Source organism: Ixodes scapularis, unplaced genomic scaffold (genome assembly GCF_016920785.2).
Source record: "Ixodes scapularis isolate PalLabHiFi unplaced genomic scaffold, ASM1692078v2 PGA_scaffold4__175_contigs__length_147842914, whole genome shotgun sequence".
Taxonomy (NCBI): Eukaryota; Metazoa; Arthropoda; class Arachnida; order Ixodida; family Ixodidae; genus Ixodes; species Ixodes scapularis.
The window spans coordinates 71,965,766-71,981,382 of record NW_024609879.1 but is presented as its reverse complement, the minus strand read 5'-3'; the positions used below and the strand labels follow the sequence as shown (position 1 = coordinate 71,981,382).

Sequence of the window (15,617 nt, the reverse complement as noted above, 5' to 3'; positions counted from 1 at the left end):
CGCCGAGGCCGAACGTCGCAAGAAGAGGACGAGCTTCCGGCCCCATGCAATAAAGAAATATGCGGACCTGAACTTCTTCCGACGCCTGTCGAAGACCGGAAGCGAAGGCGTAGTCCTCGAAAAGGCTTAGTCACGTCAGACAGGAACCGGCGTTCTTGAAGTCGAAGCGGTCGGGCTGATGCAGGGAAAGGCCCTGCTATGAAGGCTTGGCGTCGTCTCCTTCGTCGTTAGGCATGGCAGTGAGCAGGACGGCGGCGAGCAAAAGCACGGCGATCGAAAGCCGGGCGACGGGCGAGCGAACTACGCAGTTACGGCGGAGACAATTCATGCGAAGGCGATGCCTACTTCGTTAGGCATAACGTTAGGCACTCCTGACACCATGTGGAGACAATGCAGGGCAAGAAGAAGGTTCGTGTGAACACGTTCGTGCCAGACCCAGAAGTAACTTTTATTCTGTTGAAAATAACATACGAAGCCGCCTCCGCGGTGGCGCAGGGTTGCCTGCGGCAATCTCGTACACGAGGGTTGCGCCCTCTAAACTGACAATGCTCATATGCGCATGGTCTGGCCAATCGTGGAAAGAAAGCTGACCGCAGCGACGCTTTTGGTCGCGCCCATTGCTAATAGAAAACTGTTGTGTCCAGGAATGCTGGAAATAATACTGCGGCTGATTCCTTTAGTAAAGGAAGCAGCCACAGTATTATAATGATGATGATGATGATCATCATCATCACTGTCTATTCGCCTCTTCTGAGTTATATCAGCATGAAGAGCTTCTTCCTCAAATCTGTTTCGTCGGAGCCTTTTATAATAGAGTCACTAAATGAGCTACGCTTAGAGTATCGGCACTCCGTTCCCTGATATTGTTGTTGGCGCCGCCATTTTGGTGATTTCGCAGAGCAGACGCAACTGCCGATCGTCATGATTCAAAAGTGCAACTTCCTCAGCATTAAATTTGGTGTTAGGAGGCTCATGTAATAGTGCTTCGCTTTGTCGCGAACTTTTTAAACATTTGTGGAGGACGGAAAGCGTTTCCTGTGACATCGGATAAAGCTTCAGGTAACTGACAACCATGATTTTAATCTGCAATATTGCGAAGTGTTGTTACTCTGAAGCGTAGCTTATTTAGTGGTACTAGTTTATACTAAGAAAGTTTGGTGTTCTTAATAAAATTTTACAGTTTGACAACCAAGGCAGCGTATTCTGACAACTGAGGGATAAGTACTTACGTCCGCCATTTTGGGGCTCTGACTCATGGATTCCGTGCTATTTCTCAGGAATAAAGATAAAGAAGTAACGCCTTTTTGCGTTATCCCGAAATCCCCGACTGCTAGCGGGCAACAAGATCCGCCATTGGCCAAACTCTCTCAGTATAAACGGCTCTTATCTTCGTGGTGTCACCGCGCGGCTTGCCGTTCGCCCTTCGCGCAAGTGGGCCTCATGCGGCCTCTTAATCCATTTTACTCTGGTCCTCTTGGTTCGAGCGCCCTCTACGTCGGCGGGAAACGAACCAGCCTTTGCTCGAAGCTACATCCTAACACACTCTTCTCCGCATCTCCTTCCCGGCGAGGGGGGCGAGAGGAGTCACCTAAATGTATTTCTCGCATCATGCTCGCAGCTATCTCAGAAGCACAACACTCTTAAAAAAAGGGCGCTGTAGTACCCTCCTTAACGGGGTAAACTACTCGCACATAGGACAACCCCCTTTGGAGGTAACGTTACCCCCTGCAACGAGGGTGCAAACTTACTCCCTGGGTAAGGGTTCAACATTGCCCCCTTTTGGAGGTAACCTTAGTTCCTTTTGGGGTTAAAGTGCACCCTTTCAAGGTCCACCTTTACCTCCTTTAGGGGTGAACTTCAACCCCCTTAAGAGGTAAGACGACATAATTGAGGGTTCTGGTTTTACCTTCTTTTGAAAGCAACAGCACCTGCTATAGGGGGCTGGTTTTCGCTCCATATAGAGGGAACAGTTGCCCACTTTGGGGGCAATAGTACATGCCCCTAGTTTCAGCTTTTACCCCTTAAGGAGGGAACTATGATCCACTTTGGGGTTAAATGTACACGATGAGGAAAACAGCTAAAAAAACACGGACTACGAAGAATAAAACACGACAGGACAATGCTATCCTGTCGTGTTCTTCGTAGTCCGCGCTTTACGAGCTGTTTTTCTCATCCTGTATAACAGCAACAAACTGGCCCAGTTCACCACCTTAATACAGGTTAAATGTACACTTGATGAAATCACTTTTACCCCCCCGAAAAAAGGTACTATGGCCCTTTCTGGGTGTGATAGTACATGCTTCAAGGGTGGGTCTTATAATTGATGAAGACGGCCAAGTTCTGAAAGTAAATGACAATGGCTTTATTGTGGCTGTCACAAACACAAGGGCATACAAATGGATGACATGACCAGACATCTCATAAACGTTCTAAGATGAAACTGCTAAGCGCAATAAAGGCATTTGGAACAACACTTTCGGGGCTCTAGTTTCCGACAGTCAACAAAATTATCACAAAAAGTGCATAAACAATCGGTGTCTACCCGGAAAATAACGGTGAATGCTTGGAACACTGCTTGGAATAGGGAAGCTTCACCGGGGTGAACTCAAATGACTGAGTCTTGTACCAACCGGAATCAAAATGAACGCACTGTGATATAACATAGATTATGTATGACACATATTGCAAACAGCAATACAAACCAAGACACGACTAGCAATGAGTAGTGCGTTGCAACTCAAGGACAGCAGTACACTATACCCGTTCTATACACAGAAGTGGAATGAAAGCTGGAGTAAAGGAAAGTAGACTCGGGGATTTGCTCTTCTAATATAGAAAGAAGAAAGGGCTCGTTTATCCTGCTGCTAATGAGCTGCAACAAACTACCGCGAGGGCCAAAGTAATGTAGCGCACTTCAAATGAATCGCAAAAATCAGTTTTGACCAGCTTGTATTTAAACACTGCAAGCCATCAAAAACCATATTGTATTTAAACCTTGCAAGCAGAAATCACTGTGAACATGGAACCACAACCCTCGAATGCTTTCAGGCAGCGAGTATGAAGTAGACTGAAATAAATTAAGTATGCCAATGCTGCACAAAGCAAAAAGCTGTTATTTTGGAAATTACAAAATGTGACTATAAAGCAATATTGCCGCGCGCAGGGCTGAGAAAGCAACGCTCGATCACGAACCTCTGGAAAGTTCTCGTTTATTCTTGTTCCAGACGTAACTTCTACCTTTTATCCCTGCTTTTGTTGTTCCAGAAAGTGCGTGTTCATTCTCGCCCCGAGCGCGCTACGCTCGAACCTTCTCCGCCGAATCTTCGAGATAAGAGGCCGCCCGCAACCTTGTCAAGTCAGTTTCGCCCCAGCGTTCGACTCTGCTGCTACGCCGACTTCGACGCCCGCGACGCTCTGTTATTATCTTTTCTACCCTTTCATTTTTGGCACAAGTTCGCCACATTAAACGTTTATTTATTCCTGTTTATTTCTTGTTTATTGGTCACCAACCGTGACAATATCATTGACCTTCTGTAACTCTCTAAATCAACCATCCAGCCTTATGTCAGACAAAAAAAAGCATTAAACAAACGACATAAAGAAATTCCTAAACCTGCATAAAAAGACACTAAGAACAAGAAAATACTTTTTGACATTTTTTTAGGTTTGAAAGCAATGTGTTGCACATGACTCCACATTTGAGTGTGTCAGATCAATTAAGTAATCTAGTGAAATAGTCTGTGCCTGAACTGGTGATGGTACTCATCGATAAAGATGAAGTAGAGGCAGAATGCAACCAGGACTGCCTCAAGAGGCGACGCGGCTTCGAGGTCTTCCTCCGCTGCCACATTGCTGGGCGTCTCAGGATTAATTAGGCTTGAGCTGACAGCCACCGGGTAGATTGCACTTCCTGCCTGGAACCAAAAAAATTTGGAAATCATGTGATATGAAGCAGAATCCTATCATCCCCAATTTAAAGAAACCGTGAAGCATTATTAAATTTTTCTAAGACGCATTTGGAGCGTTCGATGGGCCACTGATTCCAGCATTATAAAGCATGAACCATACTTACCAGACGTGACCAGTTTAACTGTTGGCTAACCACCATTAGGTAAAATTATCACATGGCGAGTGGTAAACGTAGATTAGTCAGCACTTTGTATTCGCCGATCATGTTTAAATTTGTCAACCCGATTTACATAGGTGACTAACAAATCTTAGTCGAAGGGGTACAACTATACTCCGCGACAACTTTTCTTGGCAATGCAGTGGAAGGTACAGGCCCGCGTCCCCTCTCCCATTTTGAGTGTACGCAGGCTCTCCTCCTCCCCCATTTCCGGGTAGAGGAGGAGAGCCCGCGCACACTCAAAATGGGAGAGGGGACGCGGGCCTGTACCTTCCACTGCATTGCCAAGAAAAGTTGTCGCGGAGTATAGTGTAGCTGGTTAGTATATACAAGTGCTGATTGTTGGGGGAGTGTGTATTGTAAGTGAAAAAAATGTGATTGCAGTTTAAGACAAGGACAGAGGAAGAAGAGCATACACCACAGAGCACTACACCACATCAGCTACACAGCACCACAGCAGACTCCCATGACCGCCAACCCTAACTGCTAAACTTCGGCAAATATGCAAATATGTCTTTCCGAAGTTCTCTGCCAGATGAAAATTGAATGTATGTTTTATTTATACCATGAGAAGAACAGCACACAAGGACGAACACACAGAAAAAAAAAACACCGAAAAAGACACAGTCAAGCGCCTTATTTTTCTTACTCTATTTTATTTACTCGAAGTATACCCTCAATTTTCTCTCGGAAATGAAGAAACAGCACACACATAAAATAAACATAAATATCAAGAGCCCCATTTCAAATGCACAAATGGGAACAAGAAAATCGAAATAAAATATCGACTACGCTTACCTGCAGTAAACAGTGTTACGAACTGTCACGAGATTAGTCCAAGGTAGCAGGCATCCACTACTTTCGGCGAAATCACCCTACAACGTTGCCGCTGGACGAAAGAAATATAGTCAATCAACTTCAAATAATGGAAACTTGAGCCATTTCTAACTCGCCTGCTAAATGACCAGATTTTTAGAAAGGCCTGATCACACGCAAAAAAAAAAAAAGAAGAAAATGCCAAGACAACGATATAAGTGCTAGTCTCTCTGCCGGCAATAACTCAATGACCTTATTGCGTAATATACTACTTTTAATGTTTGCGAAGCGCGCGAATAATTTCTAGCTGCCGAATGTCGAACTCCAGCAAATATGTAAATATTTTTGCCGACATAATTTCCCAGAAGAAAATTGAATGTATGTCTTATTTAGACATGACAAGAAAAGCACACGAGGACAAAAACGCAAAAGAAGAAGACCGAAAAAGACAAACTCAAGCGCCTGGTGTGTCTTAGTCTAATTCATTTACTTGAAGTATACTCTTAATTTTCTCTCAGAAATGAACAAACAGCACACACAAAATAAGCATAAAAATCAAGAGCCCCATTTTAAGTGCAGAAATGAGAACAAGAAAATCAAAATAAAATATCGGGCTACCGCTACGCGCATTAAATAGTGTTAAGAACTGTCACGAGATGAGTCGAAGGTAGCAGGCATCCAGTACCCTCGACGAAATCACCCTACATTGTTGCTGCAGGACGAAAGAAATATATTCAATCAACTTCAAATGATGCAAAGTTGAGCCATATCTAACAAGCCTACTGAATGATCAGACTTTTAGAAATGCCTCGTCACCACACGCAAAGAAAATGCCAAGACAATATAATTGCTAGTCTCGCTGCCGGTAACAACTTCATGATCCTATTCCGTAATATGGTACTATTAATGTTTGGGAAGCGCACGAATAATTATCTCAGACATCTATATTCGGTATTTCAAGGTAACGTGACCTTTTACCAAAACATTTATTGGACCTCGTTAAAATAAAAAAAAAAAAACAAGAAAAACGTTGATAATAAAATTAGTGCTTGAAACTGACTTCCACGAATATCAACGTCGCTGAAAATCAATCGCGCCGGTTGGCCAGTACCGCCGATGAATGCCTGATCGACTACTGATCTGCGAAAAAAAAAGGATAACGACCACCTTAGGAGATTTTTAAACATTTGATCAGATCCTCAATTCAACGTCCGACGCTAGCCACCAACGGCCCCAAAAAGAGAAAACCTCCTACCCCCTTGCTCCTTAAACGTAGGCGACCCCCGATTCAAAATGCGTGTTGTCGCCCGGCTTTTGGTTCGCCGGGCCGCCGCTCTCCCCCTTCCTCCACCCGCACACACATACACCGGGAAGAGCTCCTCGCTACGGTACTGCAGTGTCAGTGTATGCCAACCTTCTAAAGATGCGCTAGAAAGCGCAAGCGACAGTCATTCCTGTTGTTGCTCTTTATGAACTTCGTTGGTCTAAACCGGGTCTGCGTTCGCGCCACACACTAATTTTATCGAATTGTCGACGCCTTCAAACGTGCAAACGTGTCCGCCAACTCTTTGTCTAAGACGGGGGGGGGGGGGGGGGGGGGGGAGGCGCCTTCCCGGGGCGGTCATAACCGACGCCAACTGTCGCCCGCGCGGAACATTTCCTTACCTGCATACGGTGCACACGACTTGGACCTTCGATTGAAGTCAATGCAGCGCTCTCCGTGACTTCGTAAGAAGAAACTGAGCCGAACAGAACAATAAAGAACGTTCCTGCGCTGGGACGCCTCCCTCGAACGTTCGAGAAGAAAGACCGTTATGACCGGCGGGGAGCGTTGGAGGGGAACGCGCCCGGCACCGGGCAGGCGCTCTCCCACGCATGCGCGAAGAATGACGTGTCATACGAGGATACCAATTAGCGAACTCGTTTGCGCCTTTCCACAGCCAATCGCAGCGCCCAGGCTCTGGCCGCGCCCAAACAGGTGCTACCTCTGGGAGGTAATATTTACCACGTTGGTGCTCGTTTGCGGCGACCTTCACCTTGTAGCACCGCATTCTTTGTGTTTGCTGCGAATGAGGAGGTGTCAAGCGGAGCGCTTCCCCCCTGACTGGGAGGAGGGTGGTAAAATTGATCGTGATAGTACAACGTAGTAAACACATTAGCGTTCTACCCGAAATCACATTCAGGACTAAATACGAGTGAGCCATGCTGCGGTGAAATGGCGTTGATTTTTAGGAGTTCATAAGGTGGCGGCATTCCAACGAAGCTTCAGAGACCACCCTAGGCGCAATTTTAAAACCTGTTAATTTGTTTTAAAATTAGTTTACTTCCCTTCACTTTACACTTCATTTCACAGCATAGACCATAACTAAAAAAAAATTAAGTGCAAACATTTCGTTTCCGTACCCCTTTAATAAACCGATCTCAGTACAGTATACTAGAATAAGGTAATCTCTCCAGCCAGTTTCGTGCGCCGCCATTTGCCGGTATGCACGGTGGGAATAGTCTTTTTGCACGCGTGAGAACCCCACTGGGGGGTGGCGCGAGCAGAGCAGGCGACGGCACGGGCTGTCAGGTGCACTGGCACTTGCCTCCTGCGAACTAGATCCACTAAAAGACCGATCTTACAATAACTTTATGGATCTCACCAGCCAGTTTGACTACGCCACCGCTGCCGCAATGCATTGAGGGAAATTCAGTCTTTCTCCAGGGGCGACAACCCCACTGGAGCTCTGAGCGGGTGGAGCACGCGGCGGTATACGATCCCTCGCATGCACGGCCGTCATGCCGAAATAAAGTCATGGCGGCGTCACGCATGCGCCGAACGCTTAGTGAGATCGATCTAATGAGCAACGCTTAGAGTATCGGTACTCCGTTCCCGGATCTGCTAGTGCGAGCCGCCATCCTGGTGATTCGAGCAAAGAATACGCACACTGGATCGTCGCAATTCAAAAACCAGACTTTCTCAGCTTTCGACACGGTGTTAGGAAGCTCAGGTGATATCGTTTTGCTTTGTCGCGAACTGTTCTAACATTTCTGGAGGCCAGAAACACGGTTCTGCGATTTCAGATAAAGCTTCAGAAAAGTGGCAACCTATGATTTTAACCACCAAGATAGCTCGAGTGTCGTTACTCTGAAACGTAGCTTACTTAGTGGCTCTACGTTGACCTACAGTTATGGCTGGATCACGCATGCGTGAAAAGCTTTGGGAGATCGGTCTGTTGAGGCCAAGTTGAGCGAAATCACGCAAAAGTTGAGCAAGGAGCGAGCTAAAAGAGAGAAGTAAAAACGATTTTTGTAAACCTGAAACGACGAGAAAGCGCTTATATGTGTTTGTGTAGTATCAATATGGTCTTCACTTCAAACATCCAGCCATTTAGTGATTTGTAAACACGGGTAAGTTTAGTTTCACCTTGCCCAATATTTCTGATAGAAGTAACACAAAGTGTTTGTAAGCTCCAATGTAATACGTTTTAATGTTTTTATCTATTCGCTTGTTAGCCGCATTGCCACTGCGAGCGAGAAATGCAGATTTATCATGCGACGTATTGAAAACCCAGCGCGAGTATTGCAGCACTGGTTCGCCGCTACTTTCCTAACTGTATCAATATTCTGCAGGGCTCACTGCGAAAAGCGTGACTATCGAAAGAGCGACCGAGAACAATAATGCGATTTATCATCAACATTGCACCTCGACAAAAAAGTATCTAGCTCACTGATCGTGCTTGCGGGAATACTTGGGTCGCAGTTGTGTCATTATTATTGTGTCAATTTCCTAAAGTGTCAACGTTATATTTTGATACCCTCAGTTGTCTAGCTACGTTTTTAGCTTTGCGAAAACTCATAGCAGTGTAACAGATAGAGTTATAAGGTCGTGAGTTTGATATATTAAAAACTATTCTAGAACCAGAATTTGTGCTGTGCGCTTTGTAAATGGTTCTTTCTTAAATAGATTTCAGGAATAAAGCAGTATGACTGGAGTTGGCCAGATAAATTTTAGAATTATTTAGTTTAGTCTTTAATTCTTTATGGCCATTGTTCGCGAAAATAGCAATATATTAATTAATCACCAAAATATTCACGAAGGAAGTAAAAAAATGCAGTCAAGCTGGTAAAGTAACCTATTAGAGGCCATATCCCAGCATTATTAGAGGGATATTGTTACACTCCTTTGTCCCACGTAATTCAGATTTACTTACCCTTTCCACAAACTCTTCTAAATATACACGCTCATTTTCGACACGATTTTTGTGCTCTCTACTAAACAAAAAGTAAAGTTCAAGATGAGCTGAACCTTTAGCAGATAATTCACCTGGAAAGCAGAAGAGGATGTAGTAGAAATAAAACAAAAAAACAAAGAAACAAGGGACTGAGAATCAAAGTCATTTTGATGTTTTAAACGACTTTACACATAGAAAAAAAAGCCTTCTATTCCGAATATTTTAAATAAAACAGAATCTGGATGGCAAAAACAATTTCGACTCTTATTATGACAGTTTTTTTTACATTCTATTTCATGCTTGCTTCTTACATTTTAAAAGCTTTTGGTTATAAATAAATTTCAGGGTGAAATCGACAGAATAAAATCTGGTGTTTCGTACCGCATAAATAAACCACGCATTGCAGAGAGCTGAAACTCTGCAAGAAAGTGACGCTAGTGGTGGTAATAAAATGTAAAATGTTGAGCAGGTGACCTTGCAGGGATCGAAAGATACAAAAGGAAGACAAACATTTTTTTTTATTAGAAGTCGTCCACCTAGGCGTAATTTGCGTCACACGAATATTTGATATTGTGGGCGCCCGTAGCATTTATTTCGGGTGAAAAAAAACTTGTCAGTGAAAAAATAAAATATTGTTTTCCTTCTCGCTGACAAGGGTTTTTCACCGACAAAATTTCAACACTTGCTTACAATATTAAATTTCACTTCGATAAATATTAGGTTTAAGCAAGCACAGCCACATAGAAAAGTTTTGTTTTTCGTTTCTATCTTTTCATCCCGATAATGTCCGGTGTTCAAGTTTTCGACTTTTATTGCCACCGCTAGCGTTACATTTGCACGCAGTTTCAGCTTTCTGGGATGCTTAGTTTATTTATACAGGCCGTAACCCCAGTTTGATTTTCTCGATCTTACTCTTTAAAATTTATTTCAAGCTCAAAGTAGCAGCTAAAAAACTTCCGCTTATAAAATGGCAGTTAACTATTTCTGTGTGTTGAAATAAACGCTTATTCTTTTTAATGTTCAAAGTGCTAGTGTATAGCAGAGATGGCAGTAATGACATTAGTGTAATGTAATTACAGTAATTAAATTACTTTTTGGAGTAATGAGTAATGTAATGAATTACTCCTCTAGGCTAGTAATTTAGTAATCTAATGAATTACTCTCACGCAGTAATTTGGATAAAATACTCATTACTTTTGAAATTGCTTTTGTTCTAAATTAGAAAATTCGTTTGCAAGCATTATAAATAAAACAAAAATTAGTTTACCTGGGGAAATGTGAAAGAGCATCAGAGGAAATAATCAAAGGCCACCTGAACGCTAAGCCTCGTACGAAGAGATAAAAAGGCGCACAAAGGAGGGCTGGAGTAGTGAAGTAAAACAGCTTCCGTGTGGACATCGCTGGAAGGCAAAGGCTTACGAACTCCAGTCACGACAGCTTCACGGCGTTGCGTCATCACGACGATACTATACTTCGTTCATCCCTAATCTGACAGTGCGGTGGGAGCTGCTTGCTAACCAGAACTAATAAAACACCTCTCTTTAACCACCTGACCCATCCTTTTTTTCTGCGCGTGGGCAAGAACGAGAGCGTGGTTACGTGGCAAAAGACAGACGTGTGACTGTTCCAACGAGCACGTCTCCCATTGCACTGTCAGCTTAGGGGTGACCGGCTTATAGGCTACAAGGCGAAGGACCCGTCACCTGTGAAGTCAACGCATTTTAAAACCTAAGAGGACCGAACAAACAGATCCCCAGCCTTGTACTTTTCGTCAAGCAAGGTCAAACCGAAAGCTACGACCATTGTGAACAACAAAAACCGGAATAAATAGTAAATTCCAAATGCCTTGTCAAAGCCCCAGAACATTTCGTGCGTCCTCGAGGAAAGCAGGTGCAGCTCGCGCTATGCCTCGCTGCCGTCCTTTGGGAAGTTTATTCGGGAATAAGCCTACAAGGAGACACTGCCCCCCGTTTGTTGGGAAAGTACACAATTTAGGAAGCTCGCGCCATTCCACAACTGGCGACGCTTGTGCTGATCAGTTATACAGGCCCTTTGTGGGACAATGCACAAAAACTAAGGCTCTTCGGGTGTTTGGGAAGAATGCTTGAACGGAATGACCGAGAATAGGTCAGCTATTCACAACCTTCACGACCTATAGGGGGGCGGACGGGTGCCTAACAAAATGGCTGTCATCTGGATGATCGTCGTAGGACAGCAGTACGAGGCTGGGTCTGCGACGCGTAAGTATTTCAAGTTTTGCTATATACGGGCAGTATTAGAGCCTTACTTTACGTTTTCAAGCCAGCAAGGTGTAGGCAATCACAAAAAATTGCGAAGCCGATCATCCAGGAGCTAGGGAGCGCGATTCTCACGCCGTGGTACCACCATCGCTGAAAGTTGCGAATACTCGGCGACAACTTTTCTTGGCAATGCAGTGGAAGGTATAGGCACGCGTTCCCTCTCCCAATTTGGGCGCTGAATAAAGCTGTGCGCGGGCTCTCCTCCTCTCCCCAAAAATGCCAAGAAAAATTGTTGCCAAGCATAGTAAGTGCTTTTGGGAGAATAGACTTGGATTGCACCTGGGGACGGAAGGGAAACGTTTCCCGTGACGAATCCTTATAAAAACGAGCTGCCATTGCGCGACTTAACAAGCTGACACGGACTACAAATTCTAAATCAGGAAGACGGAAACATATCACCCTTTTACTAAGAACCTTCACCGATGAATGAACAGCGAAACCGGTGAGTCGACTGCCTTTTTGAGTCCCATCTAAAGAAGAAGTTATTCAATATGTTTAACACTTATGTGGTGTGCGCCAGCAAAACCACTGTTCAGTATTGTTCACTTTGAGGCGCATAAGATTGTTGTGGTGTAACCAGGAAGATCTGAGTTTTTGTACATATGGACCAACTAAGGTCTTTGACGTCACATCACTGCGTTGGCGCTGCTGTCGGCACTGCGCATGCGCAGCGCCTCGCTTCTACCAGATCTGGTTCCTGCGCACGCGCTGTGTGGGCAAACGAGGGCTTGGTCTGTAAACACTGTGTTGGTGTATACTGTAAATAAAATGAACATGAATTACTGCCTCAAGGTATTTAAAAGTAATGTCAAAGTAATTTCAAACTAATTTCATTAGTTTTGGAAAGTAATTGTAATGTAATGTCATTACCTTTAGTCTGCGGTAATCTGTAATGTAATTTAATTACATTTTTGCAGTTTTCAGAAAAGTAATTAGTAATGCAATTTAATTACTTCTTGGAAGTAATTTTGCCATCTCTGGTGTATAGTGCCTCGCGAAAGAAACGTGTAATGTACGAGCGAAGAAAATATAATGAAATCGAACCGAGAAAACCAACGTAATGTTGAAAACTCGGAGTATTACGTTTTATTGATTACAAGGCTTTATGCGTTTTCTTGGCATTTCAATCATTGTAATCCTTGCAGTTTTTTTGTTTATAACATTTCTTGGTATCGTATTAGGTATTTGTATATGTGACAATAGACTCGAGACAGACGATTCTCAAAATGGCGTCATCATAAGCGATTGGAAAAAGAGCAATCGGTTAAATCCCGTTCGGTTGCTACTCCGCGGAACGAAACCCAGTTATGAGGTAATGCAAGTAAACATATTTAACTATATATATATATATATATATATATATATATATATATATGTGTGTGTGTGTGTGTGTGTGTGTGTTGTCTTCGTATAAACATCTAGGCACGGAAACATTTCTTGTCACAGGTTTGTGTATCATTTTTCTAGCTTACACTCTCGATTACGAAATAGTTGCACGCATTGTTTATGAACGATAGTTTTACAAAATATTCGCCCAGCATTTTCGATATCACGGAATCCTACCAACATTAAGTTTAAATCATAAAAAGTGAATGAATCTTCGACTCTACAAAAAAGAACGAAAAAAATCATAACGGACAATTTGGTGATTTCGGAATGCTACTCTCTTAAAAATGACCTGAGTGATACTTACCCAGAAAAACACTCGAAAATCCAATCTCTGCGACCTAAGAGATCAGCTCAGCGAATGCTGCGGCGAAATGTCTGTTGAGACCTCAAAATTAAGTCTGCGCTGTGACATTGCAATACAAGCATGGCGCTTTGCATTGCGCAATGCCACAACGCAGACTTCATTTTTAGGTCTAGACGGATGTTCCACCTCATCATTCGTTGAGCTCATTTTGTAGATTGCAGAGATTTTTTTTTTTTATGTTTTGCGGGTAAGTAGACGCGCATATATTTTTTAGAGTGTAGCCGCAGTGGCTCGGTATGGCTCTAATCGAATCAATGGCTCTTATCCAAATGGGTCCAGAATACCTTGTAAAATAAATGAATAAAGATTTCGCTCAACGGAAAAAAGATAACCACGAACCCAGTCAGTGTTTCAAAGCTCCCAGGCGAGATAGAGGCTACGTGGTATTAGAATATAAATTTGTTGGTGAAGCCCCTCAGCGACTGAGTATGTTCCATCATATTCTTCTTCTCCTTCCGCCCCACATTGAATAGTTTTGAGTGTCCACTTATGCCGGTGTTACACTGGCACCCTCAATCGCGGTTAACTCAGCTTTAACTGCTGCCACGCTTCAACACAGTTACCGCGCTATACTCTCGGATAGCTATCTTAGAAGTTAGAGTGCGCGTGCACTGCTTTGATATGGATGCTCAAGATGCTCGGTCAAGCGCCCGTGTGCCCGTAGCTTTGTCTGAATAGCCGCAGAAGGTTGTCGGGAGGTATTGTGCGCTTACTGTGGCTTAGCATAACTGCAGTTAAGTGTGCCCGTGTTACAAGGGTATTAAAGAGGAGAGTGACATCGGTTAAATCTGAATATTTTAGAATATACGTAGTTTCTACTGCAATAGAGAGCTTTCTTATATCGTTTTCGCCGTCCCGCAACGCTCTCGGCGACCCGCAACAATACGCGGAAGTCTATACTGTCGAGGCCATCGGCGCGCACGGACAGCAGCGGTTTCTTCGTTGAGGAGGGCTTAGCGGAGTGGAAAACGCGGTGTACGAAAACTCCCCGCTATATTCTTCTCCACGTTATAAATTTCATGCTTCTTTTACATCAACATTTATGCCGCAAAATATTTTGTTTATTGGTAATTAAACCTTGAATGTTTTCTTGTTTCAAACATAACCATATATTTTTCATGGAGTTATATTTTGTTTCTGGTCCAGAAAACCGAGTCCAGAAAACATAACTGGACGGATCTTTCTTTTTCTAGTCTAGCCAAACAAATATCAGTCGCCCAGGAAATAAATTCGCACCGAAAGTAAATACTTACGGAGTTCAATAATTTTTATATTGCTGTTGCTCTTAGCGTGCGCATCTGCAATTACCTTAAGCGACATACCTGAAAAAACAAGGAGGCAAGTGCATCAATTGAAGAATAGCTCTCCTTTTGGACGTAAAATTCGCGTTAAAAGAAAAAAAGTGCTAACACATTCTTCAACATCTCAGAAGTGAATCGTAATTTGAAGAAGGCTTAATGTTGTTTAAATCATGCGATTGCGGCCATTTACTCAGAAACATCGGCGTCACATCAGCCATGTGCGTGGCTGTCCTCAATGAAGTGATGAGTGCTAGGAAGACTTTTCTTTTAAACATTCCACAACACTCTCAAGATCGTCTGACACAATCTGTTAGGAACGTGTGTTTTGGGTGCATAAGAAGACATAGCCTGTCCATATATGCTTCGAAAGGGTCAGACTGAAAACTAAATATCTGCAAGATTTTATGCAAATTTATGTCACTATAACTCTAGATATTGTAAATATCGGAGCGGATTGTATGGAAAATAAAACGGCTGCTCAATTAAATTGTGAACATTATTTATTTTCTGTGGAAATAGGCCCACACGTTTGGGTTAACATCAAAATTTATTTCTGAAAGATGCCTCAATTTTATGTTTTACTTGATACAAATTGCCTATATACATCATTAGTTTTCTAGGCATCCTTTAGTAACGCCTGGGAATGTTAGGGGCGCCCCACTACCGCGACGCCATGAATCAGTTTTTATCATAACCTTCTTCGCACTTGACTGCGCCCTTGTTGAAAGAACGCTTTCACGAAGCGTTGAAAGCGTTCTTTCCGCTTGAAAGCGGAAAGAACGCTTTCAACGCTTCGTGGTGTTCGTCGTCCTTTAACCTGTCTGTCGTGGCATTTTAGAGCGCAGCTCTTGGGCGCCCGTTTCCGGCTTGAGCGGCGTCGCCGTCGCCGTCGGCGTAACCGCGCGGTGCATTATGGGTAAATTTTTCCGAAGGGACCCGAGGACTCCCGAAGGAGCCCGAGGTCATCCCGAAGGAACCCGAGGTCCTTCGGGAGGATCTCGGGTCCCTTCGGGAGGACCTCGGGTTTCTTCGGTAGCACCTCGGGAGGACCTCGGGTTCCTTCGGGAGGACCTCGGGTTCCTTCGAGAGTTGCATGCAACTGGC

At 43.7% G+C, this 15,617-nt stretch overlaps 1 protein-coding gene across 1 annotated transcript in view; it reads right to left on the bottom strand.

The window, feature by feature from the left end:
- The window catches only part of LOC115329269, an 81,769-nt gene extending 67,237 nt beyond the window's left edge, over positions 1-14,532 (bottom strand). The window contains exons 1-2 of the mRNA XM_040218004.1: positions 14,466-14,532; positions 9,139-9,251 (exon numbers count right to left, since the gene is read on the bottom strand). Coding sequence (XP_040073938.1) covers positions 9,139-9,251; positions 14,466-14,532 — 180 coding nt within the window. The remainder of the gene's footprint in view (positions 1-9,138; positions 9,252-14,465) is intronic.
- Positions 14,533-15,617: the final 1,085 nt, after the last annotated feature.